Source organism: Bos javanicus, chromosome 20 (genome assembly GCF_032452875.1).
Source record: "Bos javanicus breed banteng chromosome 20, ARS-OSU_banteng_1.0, whole genome shotgun sequence".
Taxonomy (NCBI): Eukaryota; Metazoa; Chordata; class Mammalia; order Artiodactyla; family Bovidae; genus Bos; species Bos javanicus.
The window spans coordinates 58,488,583-58,515,415 of record NC_083887.1 but is presented as its reverse complement, the minus strand read 5'-3'; the positions used below and the strand labels follow the sequence as shown (position 1 = coordinate 58,515,415).

At 47.2% G+C, this 26,833-nt stretch overlaps 1 protein-coding gene across 6 annotated transcripts in view; it reads left to right on the top strand.

Annotated features, from left to right (window-relative positions):
* Positions 1-26,833, top strand: part of TRIO (trio Rho guanine nucleotide exchange factor) — a 362,510-nt gene that overhangs the window by 217,522 nt on the left and 118,155 nt on the right. For all 6 annotated transcript variants that reach the window (XM_061393858.1, XM_061393857.1, XM_061393860.1 and 3 more), the window contains 12 exons: positions 727-922; positions 2,091-2,257; positions 4,149-4,268; positions 5,265-5,456; positions 5,860-6,009; positions 9,809-9,923; positions 13,378-13,493; positions 16,725-16,847; positions 23,707-23,901; positions 24,002-24,117; positions 24,950-25,016; positions 25,730-25,839. In XM_061393858.1, coding sequence (XP_061249842.1) covers positions 727-922; positions 2,091-2,257; positions 4,149-4,268; positions 5,265-5,456; positions 5,860-6,009; positions 9,809-9,923; positions 13,378-13,493; positions 16,725-16,847; positions 23,707-23,901; positions 24,002-24,117; positions 24,950-25,016; positions 25,730-25,839 — 1,667 coding nt within the window. The remainder of the gene's footprint in view (positions 1-726; positions 923-2,090; positions 2,258-4,148; positions 4,269-5,264; positions 5,457-5,859; positions 6,010-9,808; positions 9,924-13,377; positions 13,494-16,724; positions 16,848-23,706; positions 23,902-24,001; positions 24,118-24,949; positions 25,017-25,729; positions 25,840-26,833) is intronic.

The following is a 26,833-nucleotide window of genomic DNA, read 5'->3' as shown; positions in this document are numbered from 1 at the left end:
TTCCTCTGCCCATGGGATTTCCTGGACAAGAATACTAGAGTGGGTTGCCATTTCCTTCTCCAAAGAAGGTAGATGGAAAGACCCGATCAGATTCGGGTTCCTTTTGGTTCCCAAGGCTCCACAGCTGACCCCACTTGGCTCTTCCACAAGGCGGCCTGTGTCCTGTCTGGTCCCCCTTCTTCAGGGATGCTGCGGGTAGTCTGCAGTCCCAGGAGGTGCCCCATCAGCCTCTCTCTGATAGTCCATTAGGTGCTGATGACCTTGACCTGAATAGGTGTTTTACTAGGATTTTTTGTTAGAAAGAAGTTTTCTAATTTTATTATTTCTACACCTAATAGCTAGATTTAACCATAAAGAGGAACTTTGCTTCATCATTTTGTGCTTGAATAATTAGTTTTCTCCTTTAAGAACCAATTTTGAGGATAAAGCTTGATTCCTTTTAATCAGAACCAAAGAGCTTTTCATTAACTTTTTGGGTTTCAGCTCTTCTCGTCTAACGTCACTGGGAATTAATGGGCTTTTTTATAGTCAGTTAATTTGATTCAGTTGTGGTCATTTTTTAGGGTCTAACTGTCCTGTCTTTGGCCAGCAAGAGCCCCATCCACTGGCTTCTGTGTCCTGACGCAGTCTCATCCATCTCTTCCTCCCTGACTCGGCCCTGAGAGGTGTCACAGCAGGCTTTCATTCTTCACGTCTTGGTCCTAAGCAGATAATTTCCCTTGTCAGATCATCTCAGACCTGGAGTCTTGGAACGATGAGCTTTCTCAGCAGATGAACGACTTCGACACGGAGGACCTCACGATCGCGGAGCAGCGCCTGCAGCACCACGCGGACAAGGCCCTGACCATGAACAACCTGACCTTCGACGTCATCCACCAGGGGCAGGACCTGCTGCAGTACGTCAACGAGGTGCAGGCCTCCGGTGAGCAGCATGGCCCGCCCGCGTCGGCTGGGGCTCCTCTCAGGGCGACGGCTCTGCAGGCCGCTCGCCCTGGGATTCAGGTGTTCCACCTGCTCTCTGAATGGAAACGTGCACTTGCTTTCACCCACGTAAAAGTGATGTTAGTCATTCAGTCGTGTCCGACTCTTTGCGACAGTATGGACTGTAGCCCTCCAGGCTGCTTCTGTCCATGGGGATTCTCCCAGCAAGAATACTGGAGTGGGTAGCCTTTCCCTTCTCCAGGGGATCTTCCCAACCCAGGGACTGAACCCCAGTCTCCTACATTGCAGGCAGTTTCTTTACCATCTGAGCCACCAGGGAAGCCCTCACCCACATGATATGGTCACATTTAACATTATGACTAGTGTACTTCCCCCTAATATTCTTTATGTTATTTCAAGCGGCATGAAGTTTCGTTTTACAAATGATTTATTGTTTTATCTCCATGAATGAAAAGTAAACCCCAAGAAAATATTTTCATGTCCTTTGTTTTTTTTTTCTTAGTTTACATTTTACCAGCAGATGTCACTGTAGGCTCAAAACCGTGGAGGGGACTGTAGTGTTAGAAATTTAGCAGCAACTGCATAGTGCATTACTCCTGTTACCCAAGTCAGATTCTGTGCTTTCTCAAGAGTTGAACGGATATGCGGTGGATACCAAAAATAAGCCAAAGTTCGCTCGTTTATAAAGGACTTCTCACTTTGATCAGATATCAGTATAGGAGGAAAAGCAGATAGATAGGTAATGAGTTTGGTTTGATTGTGCTTAGTCGCTCAGTCGTGTCCAGCTCTGCAGCCCCATGGACTGTAGCCCACCAGGCTCCTCTGTCTGTGGGGTTCTCCAGGCAAGAATACTGGAGTGGGTTGCCATGCCCTCCTCCTGGGAATCTTTCCAACCCAGATCTCCCGCATTGGTTTGATTAGCTGTTCCTTAAATTTGGCTTTGGACCCCATCACGCTCATCCTCTGAGACACACTTGTGTGCTCGGAGGTGCACATAAACCGCCTCTGCTGGCTTCAGCCTTCCCAGTCACGGCTTGGCCCCTGCCGGGTAGGTAGGTCAGGTTCCAGGTGTAGCGTGTGCATCATGCACCCGTTAAGAACAGGTTGAAGCGCTGGTTGAACTCAGGGCGTCCCTTCAACGTCCACAGGCGTGGAGCTGCTTTGCGACAGAGATGTGGACATGGCCACGCGGGTCCAGGACCTCCTGGAGTTTCTGCACGAGAAGCAGCAGGAACTGGACCTCGCAGCTGAGCAGCACCGGAAGCACCTGGAGCAGTGCGTGCAGCTGCGCCACCTGCAGGCCGAGGTCAAGCAGGTAAAGGAACAGCCGGAGGTCCGAGCCAGGCCCACAGGGACCGTGTGCGAGCACTGGGAAAGGGTGGCCCTACATCACAGCCCTCCTGATGTAAGGGTAGAGCACACCCCCTGACGCAGCTGCAGCTAGCTGGAACAGCCAGTGCCCGGGCAGCCGTGCGCTTACTGCTCTAGTAGAAAAGCCTTCGCCACCCGGCAGGCCGATCACTTACGAGTCACCTCCACTTCGCTTGTTTTGTCATTGGTAATCTCTTGCCTGAAACTCTGAACATGGTGCTTCCTGGGCTGAATAAATATATGGTTTTTTTTTTCCCTCCCCAAATAAGCTATTATCAGTCTGCCCCAGACCACAGGCTCTCTATGGCTGGGGTCTTCTTGTTTTGTCAGAACTCTATACTGCCACCTCCCAGATAGCATGGCAAAATAAAAATGAACATCTGGAACAGATTGGTTTCAGCTCAGTACCCGTGGGATTCCATGCCTGTGTGTATTAAGCATGTCCGTGACACTTTACCTCATGAGCCAGGGAAGGCATGGAAGTATGGATTCCCAGGATTCTGGTAGATGCACAGAAAAACACAGGTTAAGTTTGATCAGAGGGGACTTAGTGGTTGCCAAATGGCTGCCAAATGGCCGTTGTAGCCCCAGCCATCACCTCCACATTCCAGGCATCAGGAAGGGAAAAGCATAACAAGAAAGCAGCAGCACCTGGATCAGTAAAGAAACATGTTCCCCAAATGCTCCCAAAAGCTCCTGCTTTGGTCTCAGTGGCTGAAATTACATCATACCTGTAGCAAGCTGTCATCATAGCTGAGAAGTGGCTTTATCTTAAGCTCTTTTCCCCAAGTTGGGATTTTTCTGAATAAAAGCGATGAGGAAAGTAGGTATTGGGTAGGTAACCAACCATTTCTGCTATAAGCGACTGTCCTGATTGACCTTCCACACTCCCCGTGGCTTCCACAGTCAGAACTGACTTCTGGTTCCGTGATGGAAACTGGTGGTGTGGTCCTGATTTTCAGTGGACAGCAGAGTTCATCCTTTGGTTCCTGTGCTGTCTCAGCACTGACGCTAATGTGGAGGATACGTTAGTGAGATCAAGGAGCTTATCAAGCAGTTTGGTTATTCTGCATGTTCCTCATGCCCTAAAGGAGTGAAAGATGCATGTATTTTTTATTATCAGGAAGTTCTTTGCAGTAGTAGGTTTTCTACCATGTGATTCTCAGTCTGTTTTGACCCATGGACTAATGATCACTCTTCTGGATGCTCAACCTTTTTCAGTTCTCACTTGAAACTAAACATGACAGAATTAATTTTACTTTTAGTTTTTAAAGTTAAGGTTTTATATATGTTTGTGCGTGTGTGTGTAAAATTTTGTTTTTTTATTTTTGGTTGTGCCCCGTTCTTCCTTGCTGCCTGGGCTTTTCTCAAGTTGTGGCGAGTGGAGGCTACTCTCTAGCTGCGGTGTGCAGGCTTCTTATTGCAGTGGCTTGTCTCGTGGAGCACAGGCTGTTGGGCGCGCTGGCCTCAGTGGTTGCCGCCCCCAGGCTCTAGAGCACAGGCTCAGTCATTGCGGTGCACGGGCTTAGTTGCTCCAAGGCTTGTGGGATCTTCCCGGACCAGGGAAGGAACCTGTGTGTCTCCTACACTGGTAGGCAGATTCTTTACCCCTGAGCCACCAGGGAGGCCCCAGAATTAATTTCAAAATGCAGCACTTAACGCTCAGATCGCACGGAAGGGAAGCAGGCAGTTGCCGGTAGGGTTACAAGGAAGTCAGTGCTCCGTGGCCAACAGGAGCCGCTTGACCGCTCAGCCCTCGGGCCGTGTCACCGCTGCACCGTGCCCTGACGCCCCGGGAGGGGCCGCTGCTGGGAGTCCCCTGTGTTGTGTTCTAGGTGCTGGGCTGGATCCGCAATGGAGAGTCCATGCTGAACGCCGGGCTCATCGCGGCCAGCTCGCTGCAGGAGGCGGAGCAGCTGCAGAGGGAGCACGAGCAGTTCCAGCACGCCATCGAGGTAGGGACCCTGGAGCCCTCGGAGCCCGGCCCCTCCGGCCTCAGGGCCAGCCCGCTAGGCCCCGTCCTGCGGCCCCGACCCTGGGCCCCAAGACAGCCATGCCTACAAACCTGCAGGTAGCGTATCACAGGAGCAGGTAGTCCAGCAAGTGCTGGATGTGCCCATGCCGCCAGTGTGACCTCACCACAAGGGTCCTGGAGGCTGAAGGGTGCCTCTTGCCGACCCCCTGCTGTCCTGTGGCTGGCAGGCCCCTGGCAGGAACACCTTGGCACCAGGGCGCCCAAGCTGGGGTCTTCGCTGAGGTTCCATCCATTTTGCTGGTCTCAGAGGCACAGCCCACTGCTGTGTAACCAGTCTTGACAGAGCAGGGCGTGTGCTGGGGGTGGGTTATTTTCATAGATCCAATGGATTTTCATAGATCCGTTGTCTGGCACGGACCTCCAGAGAGCACAGTTGGTTCATTCTTGGCTTTTTTTTTAACTGTGTCTCTCTCTCTTTTTTTTTTAAATCAATAGTTCTTGAAAACCTGACTTGTCCCAAGTATAAGGTCCAAGTGAAATAAAGAACGTTCACTTAGGCCACCTTTTGCTCCACTCGTTCATTTGCCTCTGGCTGCTCTTATGAGAAGGATCAATAGGCACAATACACTCGGAACATTTCAGCAGCTTTTTTTTTTTTTTAGAATATTGGCCGCTAAGGGTTTTTCCTACTATTTCTGAAAAGTTGAAAACCCTGCAGCCGAGACCCATGCTGGAAAATTCCTAAGGCATTTATTTCATCCTTCACTGGGCAAACACAAACAGTTGTGGGTCGGCATAAGGACTCCTTTCACTAACCTGCCGGCCGTGTTTTTCCGAGTGTCCTAATGAAATCGTGTTAACTGGAGTTGTTGTTTCCATGAAAGCAAGCAGACCTGAAGAAGCCGCAGCCTTCCCCGTGTGTGAGTGTGGCGTGACCCCCCAACTGAAGAGCCTCCCTCTCTCCCCTCCCCCTTAGAAGACACACCAGAGCGCCCTGCAGGTCCAGCAGAAGGCCGAGGCCATGCTGCAGGCCAATCACTACGACATGGACATGATCCGGGACTGCGCCGAGAAGGTCGCCTCACACTGGCAGCAGCTCATGCTCAAGATGGAAGACCGGCTGAAGCTGGTGAACGCGTCCGTGGCCTTCTACAAGACCTCAGAGCAGGTGGGGGCCCCTGCCCACGCATCCCCCGGGCCCGGCTCCCTCGGGCGACTCAGTCCCTGCCTGGCCAGGCATTCCCGGACCAGTCAAGTCCCAGCGTAGCAGAGAAGAGCAGCCCCATAGATTTAGGATTATTCTTGCTTATTAGGATTATTATTCCTTAGGTATCAAGGAATAACAGGTTGGAAAGGATTTGAGAAGAGACATCCCTTTCCCTCTTATTTAAATATACGTCCTGAAGCAGGGCAGATTGAGACAGGAAAATCCCCTTTCGTCTGTCCTTGTTCTGAAAAGTCCGTGTGCATCCCCACGTCCAGCGATGACCTCGGTACTCGGGCCAGGACCGGCCGCCCCTTCCGCCCCCTGCCGGGAGGCCCCACTGAGCCCCACCCCTGTCCCGCCTCAGGTCTGCAGCGTCCTGGAGAGCCTGGAGCAGGAGTACAAGAGGGAAGAGGACTGGTGCGGAGGGGCCGACAAGCTGGGCCCCAACTCTGAGACGGACCACGTCACCCCCATGATCAGCAAGCACCTCGAACAGAAGGAAGCATTCCTGAAGGTACGGAGTCGGCCTTCGGGGTGCTGGTCCCTTGCTCACGGGGTTTGTAGGCCCAGGAGGGTCCACCTGAGCCTGGGGAGTGCCTGGAAGCCTTCATCCCCGCACGCCTGCAGTGTAGGGAGTGATGGGGTGACCCTGCTACCCTGGTGGCTTATACGGTAAGAAATCCGCCTGCGATGTAGGAGACTTGGGTTCGATCCCTGGGTCGGGAAGATCACCTGGAGAAGGGAATGGCTACCCACACCAGTATTCTTGCCTGGAGAATCCCATGGACAGAGGAATCTGGCGGGCTACAGTCCCTGGGGTCACGAAGAGTCAGACGTGACTGAGTGACTATCGCCTTTCACTTTTGCATCAGCAACAAGTTAACTGATCAGAGATCTTGGTCTTTTTTCAGTTGTGATTTACACTCTCCTACTTTTCACAGAGAAAGAGCTAGACAGAAATCTGTGTGTATAAAGAATGGGTAGCAGTCCCAATACCAAGTGATTCTGAACTGACAAGCAGAAATTGATGTGCTGAAACAAAAGCACTTAGAGCTCAAAATAATCTTCCTTTGGAAATTCAGCCTTTTTAGGAACAAAGACCATCTCGGAACATGTGTGAGCCCGGTATAGAGTGGGCACAGTGCAGGAACACCTGGGGGTCACAGGACCAGTTACTAATACTTATTCAGGAAATGTTTCCTGCAAGAGAAATTTAATCCCATTCAGGCCCAGCTGGAAGTCTTAACTCTGAGAAGGTTTAAATAAGTCACTTTTCAAGGCTGCCTTGTTATAGTCACACATGAGTCACTGGTGTGCTTCACAACAGTTAATTTTAAAATGGGGTTGAAAGGTTTAGCTACATTAACTTGTAATAGTTTTCCACCTTGCATTCTTCCACTTGTGAAAACGACCTCCTGGGTTCTGCTGGTGGCCACTCAGACGTGTTGAAAATAGGTTTGGTGTTTACTGGCCATTGTTGCTTGAAGGAGTTTGGTTTTCCTCGTGGCTCCAGCATCCTGACCTTGCCGACACCATATCCGGTCACATTTAATCATTTCTGTTTCTGTTTCATTTTGAAGGTGATCCTCTGAGCTGACAGAGTTATTAGAGTTATTGTTTGGTCTGAGAGAACAAATTGTAACTCTTGGAAAACTCTTAAACCTAGTGTCTGACCTGTTACGAGCTTCTCCCACAGAGGTTTTCTTTTAAGCAAATCAAGGTGGGAAAACGGAGCTTCCTGGGATCTTCAGTTACAACTGTTCAAATAGAACCTGAAAGCCCCCCACCCTGCTTGTTGCTGCTGTTTAAGTTTACAAACAAAAATCAACACAGACCGGGTCAGATTCTTTCCTTCATCTAGGATTATGTCTTTGACGTGCTGGACATTGTTAAACATTTTATTGTAGAAGTTTAAAAATGTGTACAAAAATTGAGAGAATGGATAATGAACCCCTGTGTACTGCTCACCCAGATTCAGTAATTACCAACATGTGGGCATATGCCCATCTTTCCTGGGTAATTTTAAATTCTAGGTATTATGCCAGTTCATTTATAAGTACTTCTGTGTGTCTCTAAGCATTTAAATTCTTCCTTTCTAAAACCATTGAAGGTATGAAAGTGTTAGTCACTCAGTCGTGTCCGGCTCTTTTGTGACCCCATGGACTGTAGTCCGCCAGGCTTCTCTGTCCATGGGATTCTCCAGGCAAGAATACTGGAGTGGGTGGCCATTTCCTCCTCCAGGGGATTTTCCTGACCCAGGGATTGAACCCAGGTCTCCTGCATTGCCAGCAGATTCTTTACCATCTGAGCCGCTAGGGAATCCCTCTGAAACCATTCTGTAACCACAATACCATTATCGGATCTGAAAAAGTAATAACTTATTTTATGTAAAATCCAGCAGTGTTCAAATTTCTCCAGTTGTCCCATGAATTTGTTTCTATACCTGGTCTTAATTAAAATCCAGACAAGGCCCACGCATTGATTTGATTGGTATGTCTCTTAAATCTTAGTCTAAACCTATCCTCCCTTTTTCAATTAGCATTTATTAAGTAAAGAAATGAATTATTCATACTGCGGAGTTTCCCTCATCCCAGTTCTGATGATTGCATCCTGTGGGTCACTTAGCACCATCCTGGATTCTCTCCGTTTCCCTTGGCTGGATTGAGGGCCTCGATCAGGTTCCGGTTTGAGTGAATGTGTGGGGCATGCTTAGGGCGCCTCATGGTGCATGTGTGGGGCATGCTTAGGGCGCCTCATGGCTGATGCTGTGTATTTCCCACGGCATTGCCTCAGGACACACACCGTCTCCTCCTGCTGTCTCTGTGATCTGAGGCTTTATCAGTGCCCCAGACATGGTGAGCCCGTAGCCTCCCTCGTGCGCTTCCCCATCAGCCTTTAATCCGCTGGGTTTAGCTGCCAGTGGTGGTATCCCTTCATTAGAGCTGCACCAGGGCGGTAGTCTTATCGCTCCTTCTGTCTTGGTTAGATGGAATTATTTCCTCCTCAGTTATTTGGTTACGCTAGAATAGAGTTTGGCCAAATAATGTGGGATTTATGCGTGACCGTTTCCCTCTGTTGATGATTTTCAGAATAATGAGCTGTTTCCCTGGCAACCTCTGCCTATGATCAATGTGTTCTTGTAGCATCATGGATTTTAACATTTGGTGTGTTTCAGGCACTCATTGAAATCAGGTGTATGTCTTTTCATATCCTAAACTTGTCCTGCTGGTGACAGCCCCTTCCAGTCAGGCTGGCTCGGATGTCCTTTTGACATGACCCTAGCAGTCTTCATGGCTATCTTGCTGTTTGTCATGACAGCTTATTTCAATCTGATCAGTAGAGGCTCATGGTGTATTTTTCTCATTAAAAATAAAGATACCGCAGCCCCTGAAAAGGCCTAGGAACAGTGCCCTGCCCACTGATGATGAGTGTCCCTCGTGCCCAGGCTGTGGGCTCTTAGTACCGTTCACTTACAAGAAGGACATGGAGCTCCTTGAGGAAAAGATTGACTCCAGATCTGGGCTAAGCGATGGGCAAGATATTTCCCTTTCTAGTATAGTTAAGGGATTTCAATCCCTTTAATCCCCCTGAACCATTTTGATTTATATTTATCTGTCTTCTGTTAAATGAAACTCTAATACATTAATGAAATTACTTATTTGACTTCTAAACACGTGCTATTGGTTGTCTGTTACAGCAGTAAAACCGTATAACAAACCACTGTGCAGTTCAGTGGCTTAAACCAAAGGGTTACAGGCTAAGACCTGACGGCTAAGTGCATTTACTCCCATTGATTTAAGTGTCATCCGTGGCTGCCTTCAGCTACAGTGGGCAGGTTGAGTAGGTACAGCAGAGACACGGAGACTGCATGACTCGAGATCTGAAAATACATACTGTCTGCCCTCTGCAGAATTCCCAGCACGGTTTAGCCCAGCCCTCCAACTTAGAGTTTCTCCCAGGGCTGCGATCAAGGTATTGGCCAGGGATGCAGTCACCTCAAGGCTAAACTGGGAAGAAAGGCTTCACTTCCCCTCTGGCTGCGGCCCAGTGGTCACCTTCAGACCCTGGCCCCCTGGACCTCGCCACAGGGCGGCTCTCAACATAGCCGCTGGCTTCATTGGAGCAAGGGCGCCAAGACTGAGTTGTTGTTTTTTTTAATTGCAATGGGATTCAGCCTATGTATTCTTCAGACTGCAAATTGACCAGATGGACGCTTTAGATGTGTGATAGAGCTCCATGCTCCCATCAGTCGTATACACCGAAGACATGTCTGTGTGAACCCTGTGAACACGTTGCTCTGCTTTGTTGCTTAGGCTTGCACGCTTGCCAGGAGGAACGCGGACGTCTTCCTGAAGTACCTGCACAGGAACAGTGTGAACATGCCAGGCATGGTGACGCACATCAAGGCCCCCGAGCAGCAAGTGAAAAGTGAGTGCGCCAGGGCTCGGCTGGCAGGGCAGCCGACAGCGCGTGCTCGGGCATCTTCTCCAGGGCTGCGTTTCATCTTTAAAAATTGTTTTTGGTGTTTTTATTTTTTTTTTCAGTTATGAAAGTATGATATCACACTTACAGGAGACTTGAAAGACACAGAACTAAGTTACATATAGTTCCACTATATATTACAATTTTTAAGTAGATAGTTAAGACTTTTAGTTGGGGTTACAGTATCAAACTCTCAAAAATTTGTAGAATGAAAATACAGAGCAATAGAGGATATAGTAGACCTGAAAAGCACTCTGCACCAGTTCAACACAATTAAGATTTATACAGTTTTCACACAACAGTAAGATACAAATTCTATTCAAGTTCTCATAGACTATAAACAAGGAGACACTGGAACATATGCAGGGACATAAAACAATGTGCAAGAATTTCATGGTCTAAAGGTATTGAAGTCATACAGGGTCTGTTCTCTTATCCCTGTGGAATTATGTTAGAAATCAGTATCAAAAGATATATGAAAAGAACCCATTTTTTCAAGAGCAATGTGACATTTACCAAGAGAGATCTTTGACTTAGCCATTGAAAGCCTCAATAAAGTTAGGAGACTGAAAAATCACAGAGGGTGATTGCAGAGAAGAAAGCGTGTAAATGAGAAACTAATGTCAAAATGAGGAATTAATATCAAAGATACTGTAAAAACCCCACATACTTGGAAATTAAATGTCCACGAGGGGCTCATTATAAATGTCTTTTTAATACCATTAAAGTTAATCATAAGTTATCTTACTTCAGTAATAAAATATTTAATAAACATAGGTTTATAATTTATTGAGTCAAGTTGAGGGAGAAAATGCAACATGTTCAAGATATTTATTAACATTGACTGTTTTATTCAAAGTGAGTGAAAATATGAATCAGGGAAAAAATGAAAACCAGAATTATCTATAGGCCAATTATTTTTAAAAGTTTAAATCACAGAAATGATAAACCCGTTTCATTGCTACACTGTGTTACCAGTTTTATATACTTAAAGCATTATTAATAAAAGCAAATTGCAAAAGAAAGTTATGTAGATGGGTATCCTTTGAGTTTAAAAATCTGTAAAAACCATATACACACATTCAGAAATGCATCGAAAATGACCTGGGAGCAATTATACTAGACTGTAGGTAGGGTTGAGACAAGTGGAAGTTAAGGCTACTAATAAAAGCCATAGAATTCTGATTGACTATTTTGCAATAAAAATGCATCCAAGTGATATATCACTTTCAACTTAATCGTAATTGTTTCTACAAGTTGAATTGGAATGACATGGAAATGGGTCCTCAGGAAATGGGAGTTGTTTAAAACTATCGATACTCGGGCATTGTTCTATCAGCTTCCATCCTCACCCGAGCCTCAGCACTGCCTCAGACAGAGGCTACAGAAATAATAGACTAGAAAAGACTTAGAGCCATTTCATTTTAAGTGGTAGGTTAATTTTTTGACAGGCTTCAAGTTTCAGTCCTAATTAGTTTCACTAAGCTAGTTCACTTTTTCAAGCAAAGAGACCATAGCAATACCAACCACCAAGCTGCGGGTACGTGCGACTCGCAGGCTCCTGCTTCTCACAGCACTCAGCAATGAAGAACTTGGTAAATGTTCGTGGAAAAGTTGTTTTCCAATAAAGTTATATTCTAGGTATCACTTATTTGATTTGCAATTCCAGTTGGGGAATCTTTCTCTAAAGTTTTTTTTTTTTTTTAATCTGTTTATTAACTTCTTGAGTAAAAACAGACTCACTGTAAAGGATTTTTAAAGCGTACAGACTTCATAAATACCTAACTCCTTTGCCTGTGGTAACCTCTGTGAGGACCTTTGTGCATCCTTCTGTGTGTGTAGGTGGACGTGCGGATATAAACATGCTTAGCTTCAACTCATCCATCTGGCTTTTTAGTTTTTGTGGTGGTTTTTTTTTTTTTTTAATCACAATGGGACCATATTCCCCTGCAATTTTCTTCTTTCACTTAGTAATAATCTTACTCTATATCAGAATTTAGAGGTCTGGTCTGTTGTTTTTCTTGTCCAGCATTGTACTGATTCCGTAATTGATTTAACATGACCCCTAATTGACGTTCTCCTATGTTGCTGCCAGTTTTTGCAAGAGCATCTCGGTGCGTGTGCATCTGTACAGGTCGTGTTGGGAGCTTGTGTCAGCAACGTATCTGAAAGATCAATTCCTGGTTGAAGGGTGTGCACACCTCGCTGTCATTACCTGTCACTCAGTTACCATCTGCTGGGTCTGTACTCCATTTCCCTGCCTCAGTAATACACATACGCAGGTTTCCTCCGTCCCTCCAGCCCAGGAAGATGGCAGAAACTGATCCCTTTGCTTGAGTGAGATGAAATGTGTGTCCATACTTTTCACTGGCCACATACCATTTCATAAAATCACAACCTTCATGTTTGTATGCTTTGCTCGTTTTGCCAACAGGTTATTCACATTTTTCCCATTCACTAGTCAGTAAATTCGGAGAAGGCAATGGCACCCCACTCCAGTACTCTTGCCTGGAAAATCCCATGGACAGAGAAGCCTGGTGGGCTGCAGTCCATGGGGTCGCTAAGAGTTGGGCACGACTGAGCGACTTCACTTTCACTTTTCACTTTCATGCATTGGAGAAGGAAATGGCAACCCACTCCAGTGTTCTTGCCTGGAGAATCCCAGGGACAGGGGAGCCTGGTGGGCTGCCGTTTATGAGGTCGCAGAGTCAGACACGACTGAAGCGACTTAGCAGCAGCAGTAGCAGTCAGTAAATTAGATCCATGTCTCATATGTTCCCAGTGGTTTTTCTGGGCTCTTAATTGGTGTAATATTTTTACATGTGTACTGTTTTATTTGATCATGACAATTTTAATTCTCATATAATCAGATTGTTGTCTTACGTTTTCCTTTCTGGCTTCGTGCTTCTCAACTTCACGTTCTTTCCTCTCCTGAGAGTTTGGTTTTGGTTTTGTTTTTAACACCCATCATTTTCTTCTATTGTGCCACCATTTTGACTGGCATCTTTTTTTTTTGTAAATTAATTTATTAATTTTAATTGGAGGCCCGCTGAAGTTCCTTCTGCGGGAATGTTATCACGGTCTCGCACAAAATACCTAATAATGGTGTTTTCCCAGGCATCTTCAGATTTCCCCAACAAGGGGCGCAGTCGCTACCCCACTGACCCTGCCGACCTGAGGGGTTAGAGGCTGGCTCAGTGTCCAGTGACCTCAGTCTTAAGAGTGGGCTGGGGCGGTCTGTACAGGCGTGTGAAGACGACCGGGCGGGCAGGCAGCGTGGCTCAGTATCTGATGATCTGCCGTGGCACTTGCATTAAAACCTTTCTAAACAGAAATGCGTGTCCTTCCCGGGCGTGCTGACCACCGCGGGCCCCGCCGGGGGCTCTCTGCTCTCTCTCAGATATCTTGAACGAGCTCTTCCAGCGGGAGAACAGGGTGCTGCACTACTGGACCATGAGGAAGCGGCGGCTGGACCAGTGCCAGCAGTTCGTGGTCTTCGAACGAAGCGCCAAGCAGGTCAGTGCCCCGGCCGGCTCCCCGCGCTCAGGCCGCCGCCGTCAGCTGGGCAGCTGCTGACCCCGCGGTGGGGGGCGTGTCCGCCCTCGTGAGCGGACACCATTGCCGTGCCTTTCACTTAAGTTCGTTGCAGGACAACCCCACGGCCTCACGCACGTGCGTCCCTCGGTGATTTTGGCCTCAACAAGCGTGCCATTCGGCTCTGCCCAGCAGTCACCATCATGATTTCAGTCACTGGAAAATAATACAGGGGTAGCTTTTTACATCGCTGTGTCTACATTTTCAAGATACAAATTGTGCTCTTCAGATAAATGGAGCTAAAGTTAAGAACTGTGGCAGTATTTCTCAGAATTCAGTAGAGTTGAAAAACTCTGCCGTGCCTTTGGCTAAGGCAGAGACATCGAGAGGGTGCGTTTGCCATATCGCCCCCACCCCTCAGAAGTCATTTTGGGAATCAAGGCCTTCAGCCCCGATGATCAGTGGTGGAGGTCGTTTTAGGGTAAAGTCTGTCTGATTGTAACTCAAACAGGAAGATTCCCGTCACTTCTCTTTGGCCTTAACAGTTGCATAAGAATCCGTAAACTGTTAGCGCAGAGTCTGGAGGGTCGGGGGCAGGGAGGGGACCGGGCTTTCTCGGAACCCCGTGAGCCGTCTCAGTCCCCGGGGCCTCCCCAGAGCTCCTGGTCCCCGGGGACCGCGCCAGACCTGCACCATCTGCCCCATCCTCCTGGAAACTTGATGTGGGCCTGACCCAGAGTAGGCATACAGTCACAGAAAGGTTGTTTTTCTCCGCACAGGTTTCCCTCTTGGGGAACAGACTCTGTTTAATCTGGTAGATGTCAGTCTCGCTGTGGGGCCTGCTGCCCAGAACTGCTTGGCATCCCAGGGCGGGAGCAGGTTTCAGGGTCCCTGAACCTGGCGCCCTCTCCCTCATCTTGACTGACTCTCCAGGATGCAGTGATCGTAATGCCCAGCAGGGGCGGCGAGGAGTAGTATTTTTTAGTGTTTAAAGTCCACTTTCTTAACATTTTTAAAAAGAGAATCCAACCATATTTCAAATTGACAGGGGCCTGATTTGATTTCTAATTAGAGATGGTTTCATCATCTTCTCTCACACATCTTTCTTATCTCTCTGTTGAAAGACAAGGAGTCATTCAGTGACAGAGAACAAAGTTGTTCTCTTGACAAAGTATTTCCCTTGACAAAGAGTAATAATGGAACATGCTGCCGCTGTTTCCTAAAGTCAGCTCATTTGCCGAAAATTTAAGATGATTCAGTTTTTGCTGTGACAGAGGATGACCGTCAGCCCTGCGGCCCAGTTGGGCTGGGCTCTGGTCTGCACGGTAACAGCACACGTGCAGGAAATACCGAGTGTGTGGGACACGCTGGTCTTGGTGGCCCCGGCGGGCTCGAGGGTTCGGGACGAGGCCCTGGGGTTCCAGGTGGGCCTGTGGCCGGCGACCCAGGCTCTGCTCTGCGCCCCTCGGGGTTCCGAGCTGCTTCTCCCTCCCTTATCTCCACCCCTGCAAGCTGGCGTTCAGTTCAGGGCTCGTTCTTGTTTCTTTTTCCCCTCTCCTTATCGCGCACTGTCGGGATCTCCCAGCCCTGGCCTCCCGTTTCTGGTGTCCAGATTTCGAGACCCCACCTCCCTCCTGGCCTGTCTCCACTGTGGCCTTAACCAAAGCCGAAGTGGACCTGAGGCTCCCCACGTGCCATGCCCCCCCGTGTTTTCCCTGATTCCTGCCTTCCCCTCATCTTCCCGTCCCCACCCCTTCATCGGGTTCCTCTGCCCTCCCCTCTCCCCGTCTGAGCCGGCTCGGGAACCAGCCCAGCCGTGTCCTGTCTACACCTCTGGGCCAGTTTGCTAACCTGTGTTGCTTCCTTGCCAACCCCTTTTCCATACAGCAACCCCATTCACTTCCAGGCCAAAGACCCAGGCCCTGTGACCCCCAAGGTTCCCCGCGTCCCCCTCCAGCCTCCCCCTGCCCAGGGCCCTTCCCTCCCAGCCCATCCCTTCTCAGCCCGGGAGTCCCTCCAGGTCACAAGGACAGGGCCCTGGCCTCTCCCATCCCGACCGCCCCCCTCAGCACCTGCCTACGTGGTAGACACTCAGGCACCCCTCCCTCTGTGAGCAGAACCGCTAGGGACCTTTGAGGGAACTGACCTCCATGGTTTCTGCCTTGATTCAGTGTCAGCATTGCTTTCAAGGTGGAATAGCCTCACTCCGGCAAAACAAAAGTAAATTCTCAGCGAGCATGGTGCACAGCAAGTCTTCTGGGTTGTGGCTTTTTTTTTTTTTTTTTTTCCAAAAATAAGTGTTAATAGAGACAGTGATGTTTCTGTTGCTAGACCAGCAAATCACACTGGACCCAGAGATTATGAGGGCCGATATGAAAGCATTTTTGCTTTTATATGTTTTTTCTATAGTGTTCCTTTTTTAGATGCGTATGTTTAAGCAAGTTTGATTTCATTTGCGATGTAGGCCCGTAGAAGGGGAAGAAGGGGAAAAACTGCTTCCATCTAAAAACATGAAGGAGTGAGTAGGAGTTAGACTGTATCCTTCTCTTGCAGCCTGAGCCTGGCCAGCCCCCCTCTCCCCAGGGGGGATCATCTCTCTCTCCTCCATCCAGGAGGTTGAGCCTCGGCTTCCTTCAGCCTGGCCCAGAGCATCTTACACGTAATGAGGAGGCTCCTCTGTGGGAGCCCCCAAAAGCCAAGTGGGTGCTGCCTGAGGGCCCACTGAAGGCGGGAACAGGGAGAAAGGCCTCAAGCTGCACGTTTGAAAGTTGGGCCTTTGCTCCTGCTTTCTTTTCTTTCTTTCTTTTTTTTTATTAGTTAGAACTCCCCAGGAAGGTTCTCAAGTCCCTTGATGTGAATGTCAGTGTTCAGCAGTTCCAGGTCTCCGACCTCATGCACGCTGTGTCAGTACTCCTGAGGAATGATGTTCACTGCACGTTTACGGTCCTTTAGGCCCAAGGTCGTAAGAAACACTTGAACTTGTTAGGCCTTGTGGATGCCCAAGTGACACGATCCCATTTTTCCAGAATGTCAACTTTTTCTTCTCCTTTTGGAAGGAAGTTACACGCTTGAGACTCTCGTCTCTCTTTGAGGGAGCATTTCTAGCTGGCGGGCCAGCCCGGGCCTGCGGATGTTTAAATGAGATGCTGGGAAGCCGGGCCTTGCTTCACCACCGCCAAGGCCTGAACTCTCTCCCACTCCTTCCACGTCTAGGCTCTGGAGTGGATCCACGACAGCGGGGAGTTCTACCTCTCCACCCACACGTCCACGGGCTCAAGCATCCAGCACACCCAGGAGCTGCTGAAGGAGCATGAGGACTTCCAGATCACCGCCAAGGTGAGCCTGCGGCGGCCCCAGGCCTGAGTGGCTGCCAGGTGTTGCCCAGATAACCTCGAACCACATGTGTGTGCACGCTCAGTCATGTCTGACTCTGTGTGACCCATGGACCGTAGCCACTGGGCTCCTATGTCCATGGGAGTCTGCAGGCAAGAATACTGGAGTGGGTTGCCATTTCCTTCTCCAGGGGATCTTCCCGACCCAGGGATTGAACCCACACAGGAGACTTCTTTACCATCTGAGCCACCAGGGAAGCCTATTTTGTATAAATAAGGTCTTAAAAATGTTGTTGAAGACGTGCCTTATAAAATGGAGGAACGGGGTGAGCCAGAGGGGCTGTTAGACCTTAATTCAGGGATGATTCTGAGCCCTTTTCATGCTGTCCCCACCTGTGCCTACATTTATCTGTTTCCTCTTGTTCCTCTGATTTTCTGGAAAGCCCTACAACATCCTTTATTTTTTCTTGCTTCTTGGTCCTTTTCGTTATTCTTCTCTTATTTTCATTCTGTTTTATTTCCCAAGGTATTTTCCAAGTACTTGCTATGTTTACGGAATGCTGGTGTTCCCAGCTTGACTTAGGCGGGTCCTGTGGGTGTTTCCTTTCCTTGTCTTAAGCAGTGAAAACTGTTACAGTAGCATCGCACCCGGATACAGTAGCATCATGCCTGGCTGTCTGGGTTTGATGGTTGGCACAGTTTATGTCAGTAGCTATTCATAGGCTTATACAACTGGAGGCATTTTCACTTCCCTGCAGAATTAAATACAACTCTATGGCATAGACAGCACGTATGACTATGAATTTTTAAGCAAGTATGTAAGAATTCACACATCGGCATGAATATTTTCTCAATTCAAATACATATTTGCAGGGCTAATTCCTTTTTTTAAAAACCACAAAACATTTTTGAGGTTTTTAGGCTTATCTTCTCAACTGGTGGTATTTTTGTTTTTCAGAGTTTTGAATATGCATTCTTCGTACAGTTTTCAGAAGCACCTCTGTTTTGGATGATTTTAAGGTTTTAGAAAAAGTTGGAAATAAGTTCAGATTTAAGAGTAGAAAATCAGTGGTCAAGCTGGGTAGCAATTGTGGTTAAAGAGTAGTCTACCTGTAAGGTAAGAAGATTGATTTTCTCAGGTGGCCCTTAACTTGGCTTTGAGAACATATCAATGGGGAATTTTTAAATCATTTAGGATGACAACAGCTACTTTGTATCATGTCGACTTGTACTTTTTCACACTTTCTGTAGCGATTTCTGACTTCCCGTTAATCTTCCCTGGGCATTGCTCCCCCGGGCCCCGCCCCCACCACAAGCTGTAAATTCATTTTTTCGTTCGGCCTCTGGATTCTGGGTTGTGGGAACCGACGGTCTCTGTTCTGGAGGAGCCCACAGTCCAGTGGGGCTCGGCGAGTAGCCTTGGTGTTCAGTGGGGGTTTACACCCAGAGGGGCCACGGGTGCTCCGAGGGGGCTCCCGCCTGCTCAGTTGAGGGGAGCTGGCCTTTGCTGCCTCTGCAGGTAAGCATCACGTCTTTGCCTTCGCTTCCTCTAGCTCCAGCACGGCTTTGGCTGTGTAATTGTTATTTTTTGTTAGTAATTGGATAATAAATACAGTTATTGTGTGCATTTGATGATTTTTATTTGTTTCTTGAGTATCCTCCGGTTATAAAGATACAAAGAAAATGCCTAAGATACCACTCAAGTAGATTGAAGTTTTGCTTCTTTGCCTCAACTTAAATCCCCGTGAATGCTGTGCTCTGCTGGCCGCATGTGCAGCCAGACAGCCGTTCTGCACAACTTGGGGGACGCACCCTGCACACAGGGGTGCGAATGCCACCGTCTAGGACTGAGCATCGTGGTAGCTTTGTGCCACCAGTAGAGGCTGTACAAAGGGGCTTTCCCATTATTCCTAAATTTTCCTTTTCCTCAAACTTGGCTTGTGGTTTTTGGAAGAATGAGCAGTAAGAGGCATATTTTTGGCTCACATTTTGTAAAAAAAATAAACATCTAAAATCATAGGTGAAATTTGACCTTTTTATTTTCCAAATACACAGAGCTGTTTCATCTATTGGGTATACGGAATTCTTTTTGCTAAGAGGAACTCATGGATTTTGAAAAGAGCAACTCGCACTTTTTATTTTTTTAGCATTTTTTTCTTTGGTTTCTGGCTACTTTTCTTTTTCATCAGACAACTCTCGCTGTGGTGCTGGGAGAAGTCATTTAGTTTTTCGTGTTGAAGTAAGGCCCTTGCTCACCTGTCCCCCTCCGTCTTACTATCTCCTAAGAAGTCATTTTTCTCTTGTTATATAGAGAAACTTTCTTCTTGCTCTAACATGACATCTTCCAATCCAGTAGTTACATAATTAGCAATCTCACGTTTTCAGGGTTAATGGAAATAAAGCCTCGCCTCACCGTCTGATTAAGGCTCACCTTGATTCCTTGGCAACTCAAGGCAGCAGTTTCTCAGAATGCTTTGCACGCACCACCTGCATCCAGGCTCTGGGTGTTTCCTTAGAAGCAGATTTCAGTCCTCACCAGGCACCGCACATACTGACCTGGACTCGCTGGGAGCGGGCCCTGACACACAGCATCTCTAACCATCTCCCCAGGTGGTTTTTATGCATGCTGAAGTTTGAGACCCGCTGCCTTAGGTTGACCTTCACAGTCTTGTCACCTTCTCCCCACACGGCTCCCTGATTGCCAGTCTCCTGTGCCAGACACCTTCTTTGACCAGACAGTGTCCAAGACCATTGAATCTGCATCATTTCCGGGCTTCTGGTCACCTGAGGACACCACGAATGAGGCTCTTTTGAGTTTGTGGGCTTAAGCGTTCAGTCTGCCTTTATTTTTCTCTAGTCTCTTGATTATGCCTAAAGATGAAGTTGTTCGAATTATAACATTTGTACACTTTAAAAACAAAAATCTGCTTTCATAAAAATCTCTTTACAGAAGCAAGGAGGCTGCTGTGTCCTGCTGGTAAAGCAGAAGCAGGAGTTGTTAGAGGCACCAGGTGCCCAGCAGTGCTTATCATACGCATTCATGCAAAAAATGAAAGGGAGAAAATGACATGTATACATACAAATACTTGTTTGTATGTAATAAAGCTGGGAGGGATTGGGGGCAGGAGGAGAAGGGGACGACAGAGGATGAGATGGCTGGATGGCATCACTGACTCGATGGACGTGAGTCTCAGTGAACTCCGGGAGTTGGTGATGGACAGGGAGGCCTGGCGTGCTGCGCTTCATGGGGTCGCAAAGAGTCGGACACGACTGAGCGACTGATCTGATCTGATCATGCGCACAAAGCTGATAGAGGCAACAGGCCTATGTAGAGAAGACTTTTCACTTTGTGTCCTTCTGTGTCCTTTGAATTTTGAATTCTGTGAATTCAAATACACTTTGAATGTATACAAATTCAAGTACAGTTCAAATACAATACATGAATGCATTTAAAAAGTACAAATTAAAATAAAAATACAATATTATAAAAGGTTCATGGATTTGCAGATTCATTCTACTTAGTTTTGATCACACCATTCATTCTTTCAACAATTATTTATTGAGCCCCTACTGTGTACCATGAGCTACTCCCTGTGCTGAGCTCATGGATTGCATGTTCTGATCGGACAAACCAGCAGTAACTTGATGAATAAGTAAATGTATATACACGCATGTTAAACAATAAGAACAAAAGACAGCCATAGGGACGAGGGTTGCCATCTTTGATAGGCTGTGGTTGATTTCATCAAGAAGCCTTTGACTCTCTGATTAGCATTTTTTGTTTAAATGAAGTTTATACATGGAAGATTTATAGATCTACCAGGCTTTGCCTCTGGGAAATCTTGTGGTCTGCGTTGAGTTTCATAGAATCAGAATCAGCCTATTGGCGTCACATATAGACAACCAGTCTGTTTTGTGATGTATTTTCGACATATGTGAAAATCTTCCTTTGGTTTCTTGGTGGTTTTTGTTTTCTGTTTTAGTGTAGGCAAATTGTCTCTTTTTATCTTTACTTCTATGTCCCCACCACTTAAAACATGAAACCACTTTCTTAACCCCTTAAAGATACACGGTTGGCCTTTAGACAACAAGGGTTTGAACCGTGTGGGTCCACTTATACTCAGATTTCTTTCGACAGGTAAGTACTACAGTAGTGCGTGATCCCAGTGAAGCCTAGGGTGTGGGCCACTTTGGGGCAGTGGTGTGAAAAGCGAGCCAGGAGGCAGTGCCCAAGCCCCTGAATTGTTGAAGGATAAGCTGTTTGCAGTGCCCTCCACTGATGTCATTCTGACATCAGGGGAATGTAAGGAATGCTTACCTGGTGGTAAAGCACCTTTCTATGATTTTCAGAAGGTTGGAAAACCTCCTCTAGGCAATTTGATTTTTAAAAAAATCCTGCATCAGTCATGTTAATTCTCTCTGATATTAAAATTTACTAATGTTTCTAATTTAAATCCCTTTTGGAATTTATGCTTCTAGGTCTGAAGCTTTGACTTCTTACCTCCTTGGTATATAATTAGGCTTGTCTTAACCAGAAAGGTATCGTGCTGATAACAAGTCAGAAGGTTTGTTTGACAGGTATTTTCCTTTGAGCTCACTCTACATGAGTTCATTTCCACACAAGATGAAGGGCCCAGAAACTTTTAGAATGTTGTCAGTTTTGCTCAATTTCTCCAATAAACAAGTTTTATATAATTCACAATAGTGATTTTTTTTTTCACAGAGACAGTAATGTCCCTTGAGTTCACTTTTCAAGTGGGTGTTTGTTTTTTTTTTTTCTTGTATATTGCATAATTCTTGCCAGTTAAAAGTAATTACTGCACCAATTAAAGTTACAGGTGTATATACTTGCGTAAAGGCCCTAATGGTAATTTATTATCTCAATAAATATTTGATAAATGTCCACCATGTACCAGACACAGAGAAGGCGTGTCAGATATTAATGAGCAAAACAAGCAAATGTCCCTGGGTACATTCTAACCAGGAGAGAGAAAGTGATCTTAACAAGTAAATTATACCTCCTTGGAGACTGATGCTGCAGGGTGGAGCAGAGCAGATGGGGAGAAGGTGCCTGGGGCAGGGAGGTGAGCTGCAATTTTAAGAGTCAGGGAGGCCAGTTAAGAATGGCCTTTATTTGAGCAAAGACATGAAGGAACCACAGAGCTGTCCAGGGAACCAGCTTTCCAGGCCAAAGGGGCCGTGGTGCACAGAACTGAAGGCCAGCAAGCCTGGAGGGGCGCTGGGCAAGTTGGACCCTGTGGGAGAGCCCACGGGAGGCCCAGGGCACTCATGTAGAGTCTAAGGCTGTTGACAACTGGCTCTGCAAGCTGCCTAGTGAATTCTGCTCAAAACTTTTATTGTACAAACTGAGATAGTTTATCCAGGTTTTGAACCCTGACCTTCTTCCTTTGGGGAATTTTTTAAAGTCAACTTCCTGAATGTTAGGCTTTCACCAGAAAGTCTTTATGACTTAACTGAGAAAAGCAGGTTCCATAGCAGAAGAGTAACTGGAATCATTTAACATGTCAGTGGGAATGTTGAAGGAAGCCGAAGCAGTGATAATGAATGAAGTGGTAACAACAAAGGATATAAATCTAGTGATAATAATAAGTGAAATAGTAAATGCAATGGATGTGACAAAAAAAATCTGTTGAAAAATCAGATTTGAGTTACTGCCATGTCTATATATATGTTTCTGCATATGTATTTAAATATATGTATGTGTGTGCATGCTTGGTCATATCTGCCTCTTTGCAACCCCATGGACTGTAGCCCGCCAGGCTCCTCTGTCCATGGGATTTCCCAGACAAGAATACTGGAGTGGGTTGCCGTTTCCTTCTCCAGGGGCTCTTCCTGATCCAGGGATCGAACCTACATCTCTTGTGTCTCCTGCATTAGTAGGCAGGTTCTTTACCATTAACCCACCAGCGAAGTTCATGTTATATATATAGAGAGAGAGAGAAGGAGGGACGGACGGAGAACGCTTCTTTTATGGTTATCCTTAACTTTAAAAAGCAAGAGTTATTCTTCACTTAAAGATCTTTCCTGTGTGCACACGAAAAGTGAAAAAGTGAAAGTCGCTCAGTCGTGTCCACCTCTTTGTGACCCTGTGGACTGTAGCCAACCATGGAATTCTGTCCATGGAGTTCTCCAGGCAAGAAGACTGGAGTGGGTTGCCACTTCCTTCTCCAAATGTGTATATAAAATGAAATACATTTATTTTGGAGAGAGAGTTTTCACACAGGGAGCAAGTTTAAAATACCTCTGTGAAGACAGCTTCCCTGGTGGTGACTCCTCCTGCGTTATCTCCTGAGAATTAAAGAAGAAATGAGTGTGTGACATGGCGCTTCTTCAGGGGGTTGGTTAGGTGCCTGTGGGGTGGGGGAGATGCCTTGGCCCCACGGCCTCAGGAAAATCTCCGATGGCTGCTGCCCTGAACAGGCCTTCAGTCTAACTGGGGACGCAGAATAGAGAAGCATGAGGCAGAGGGTATCTGTCCCCTGTACCTGCAGCCTTCACAGGAGGAGGGTCGTGGACCACAGACACCACCCCGAGCCAGTCTCTGCTTGCTCAGTCTGCAGGGTCTGGGCGTCTGCCAGGTGAAGACACCGTCCAGAGCCCAGACTTTTCCTTCAAGGTCGTGAAAATGCCGTTCGTTGGGGAAAGAGGCAAACCAAGGGAGCCAGTCTGGGGACGGGGAGGTGAATTGGTGTGGACGCGGGGGTTCAGTCTGAGTGTCTCTCCCCAGCGGTCGTTTTCCTGTCCAGAGCTCAGAGAGTCGCAGGCCAGTTGCCACTGTGTTTCTGGCTGCCAGCAATTGGACGCATTTGCTTCACAATACTTTTCCTGTTGTTCTTTCGCAGCAAACCAAAGAGAGAGTGAAGCTATTGATACAGCTGGCCGACGGCTTTTGTGAAAAGGGGCATGCCCATGCGGCAGAAATAAAAAAATGTGTCACTGCCGTGGATAAGAGGTACAGAGACTTCTCTCTGCGGATGGAGAAATACAGGACCTCTTTGGAGAAAGCCCTAGGGATTTCTTCAGATTCCAACAAATCGGTAAATTGCTTTGTGCCAGCGGGATAAATTACCGTCTGCGTCTTTGTGTCCTGCTTGTTGATTTAATTAACAGAGGTGCACTGCCTCCCTTATTCCACAGAGCAAAAGTCTTCAGCTGGATATTGTTCCGGCCAGTATCCCCGGCTCAGAGGTGAAACTCCGAGACGCTGCCCATGAACTTAATGAGGAAAAGCGGAAATCTGCCCGCAGGAAAGAGTAAGCTAGCCTCGAAGAGCCCGCCAGGATTCAGTGAGGAAGTGAAGGAAATGTCACTTGGACAAGCACGCTTGTTTCTGTGTGTGCTCTGAAACCAAACGGCGTGAATACTTCTCGTTGCTCTGAATGTGCTTCGTGTTCACAGCAGCAGTGCCCACTGGGTGCACTGCGCCCACATCAGCTGATTTGGAAACAGTGTCTTGTTTTTATCCTGTGCCCCTGTCTCATGGGGTTGACAACTTGCTCTGCTATCATTTGTCATCAGTGGGTCATGAGTGATAATACTGGGGAGGAGAAATTAATAATACAAGTGCTGAAGTTTCAAAGTTGCCAATTAGTAAACTCTACTGAGTATTAATAGAGACCAAAGATGGCTCTAAACCAGTGGTTGTCAGTCGGGGCTAGCTTTGTTCCCCCTAGAGGGACATTGGGCAGTATGTGGAGGCATTTGGGTTGTCGACTAGTGGGGCGGGGGAAGCGCTACTGGCATCTTGGGGGCAGAGACCAGGAGTGCCGCTCAGCGTCCTGTAGTGCCCAGGCCAGCCCTCAGCAAAGCATCGTCCAGCCCCAAACATCAACGCTGCCAAGTTGAGAAACCCTGATCACTGGGTACCGTAGCAAAATTTTTTCCAAAATGTTTTTTTTTCTTTGACCTGGTGACTGGGCACTGTTAGTCTTTGACTCATTCTTGTTTTAATCTTCCAGAACACATCACTGGCTAAAGCTTTTTAAAATCACCTTATTATTTCATAAACCCTAAAAGTGAATAGTTAAAATGAGCCTGTGTCCTGACTGTGAATTAAACTGGTTACTTGTCTTCCTCTGCTTTAAGGTTCATAATGGCTGAGCTAATTCAAACTGAAAAGGCTTACGTAAGAGACCTCCGGGAGTGTATGGATGTAAGTAAGTTTTTTTGCTTGTTTGTTTAGATGGGGTATATACAGTCTTGCTGTTTATTCTTGTATGTGCTCAGTCACTTCAGTCATGTCCAGCTCTTTGCAACCCAATGGACTGTAGCCCGCCAGGCTCCTCGGTCCACAGGAGATGGCCAAGGCTATTTATTCTTATCTACTGAATTCTTAAACTGGTCGCCCGTTTCGTTGTTGTTTTTGAGATTGAAAGTGTGCACAGGCGGCCCTCTCTGCGTGTTTCTGCACTTCTGTGAAGTTCCAGGCATGTTTTCGCTCATTACAGAGATGATAACAGCGCTAATCCTCTCGTTTCATTTATCACATGACGGCCTGGCTGACATTCTCTCGGTAGAATTTTACAGCAGCTTCAGAGAGACACGCCTACCGATTACAACTAGCCGCTGATGCTCCGTAGTTTAACGAATGTTCCTCATACCTTGAGGAGCAGCTTAATCCCCAGATTTGAAGCTGGGAGTATATTTAGAGTCTAAAAGAATAGACTGTATGCTCAAATATTAATAACAACTGAGATTTGTCTTAGTAATAGTTTCTCATGTTGTTTTGTAAGAGGCTTCATTCTTAAGATACATTTTTAGCTAGACATTAACTCTGGGTGTGTATTGATGGAGAGCAGAAGTAGCCGTTTCTTGGAGATGTGCTCAGGGCTTTTGTCCAACCCTCTCTGTTTCCCTCCCGGCCAGACCTACCTGTGGGAAATGACCAGCGGCGTGGAGGAGATCCCCCCGGGCATTGTAAACAAAGAGCTCATCATCTTCGGGAACATGCAGGAGATCTACGAGTTTCACAATAAGTGAGTGGCTTCATCTGTAGGGACCCTGTTAGCGACTCTGGAAGTCTAGGTACTATGCTGAAGTACCATGACAAATGCAAGTTTCCAGTCGAATACACATAGATTCCAGGGATCCTGTTGGAATTTGAAGGAAGCCTGCCAGTCTTGCTTCAAGGACAGACATTCTTGAGACTGTTTTTAACAGAGACTCGACTTTCTATTTGAATTCACTCTTTATAGAAATGAGATTTGGAAAGCCGAAGCCATTTCGTAGGCACACTGGCTGCTCTCGAGCCGTATCGTCAGCTGCCCCGTCAGTTACTTCTTAGGGTTCAAAGAAAGGACTGGCCTCCACGGGCTGCTGGCTGATGTTTTTGGTCTTTCCTAATAAGAAGGAGGAAGGAACTGAGGACAGAACAGATGCGTAGTGTGACCAAAGTAAAGTGCACTTGCCACTGGCCAGAGGAGGAGCATGATTTTATTTTAAAAGTCGAAAAAGGAGAGAAAAAAAAAAGGCAGCAGCAGCATCTTTAGGTGGAGTCTGTGCACCCCAAATCACCCGAGAAAGATGGTGCTGGGCCAGAGCCGGCAGGGTGTTCCTCGCTTCTCTGCCCCCCACCCCACCACCAGCAAAGACACGAAGACCTGACTGGTTCTCTGAACTGAGTATCCCCGAAACTATATCCTTTGCTACTAAACGTATCAGGCTTCCCAGGTGGCAGGAGTGGTAAAGAACCCGCCTGCCACTGCAAGAAACATAAGAGACAGCAGATTCGATCCCTGGATCAGGAAGATCCCCTGGAGAAGGACATGGCAACCCACTCCAGTATTCTTGCCCGGAGAATCCCATGGACAGAGGAGCCTGGGCTGCTACAGTCTTGGGGGTTGCAAAGAGTCAGACACAACAGAAGTGACTTAGCACGCATCTTCTGAACAGCTGGGGTAACGATTCTACTGGAAAGTATCTGAAAGTGAAAGGGAACGTCCCTCAGTTGTGTCTGACTCTATGGACTAT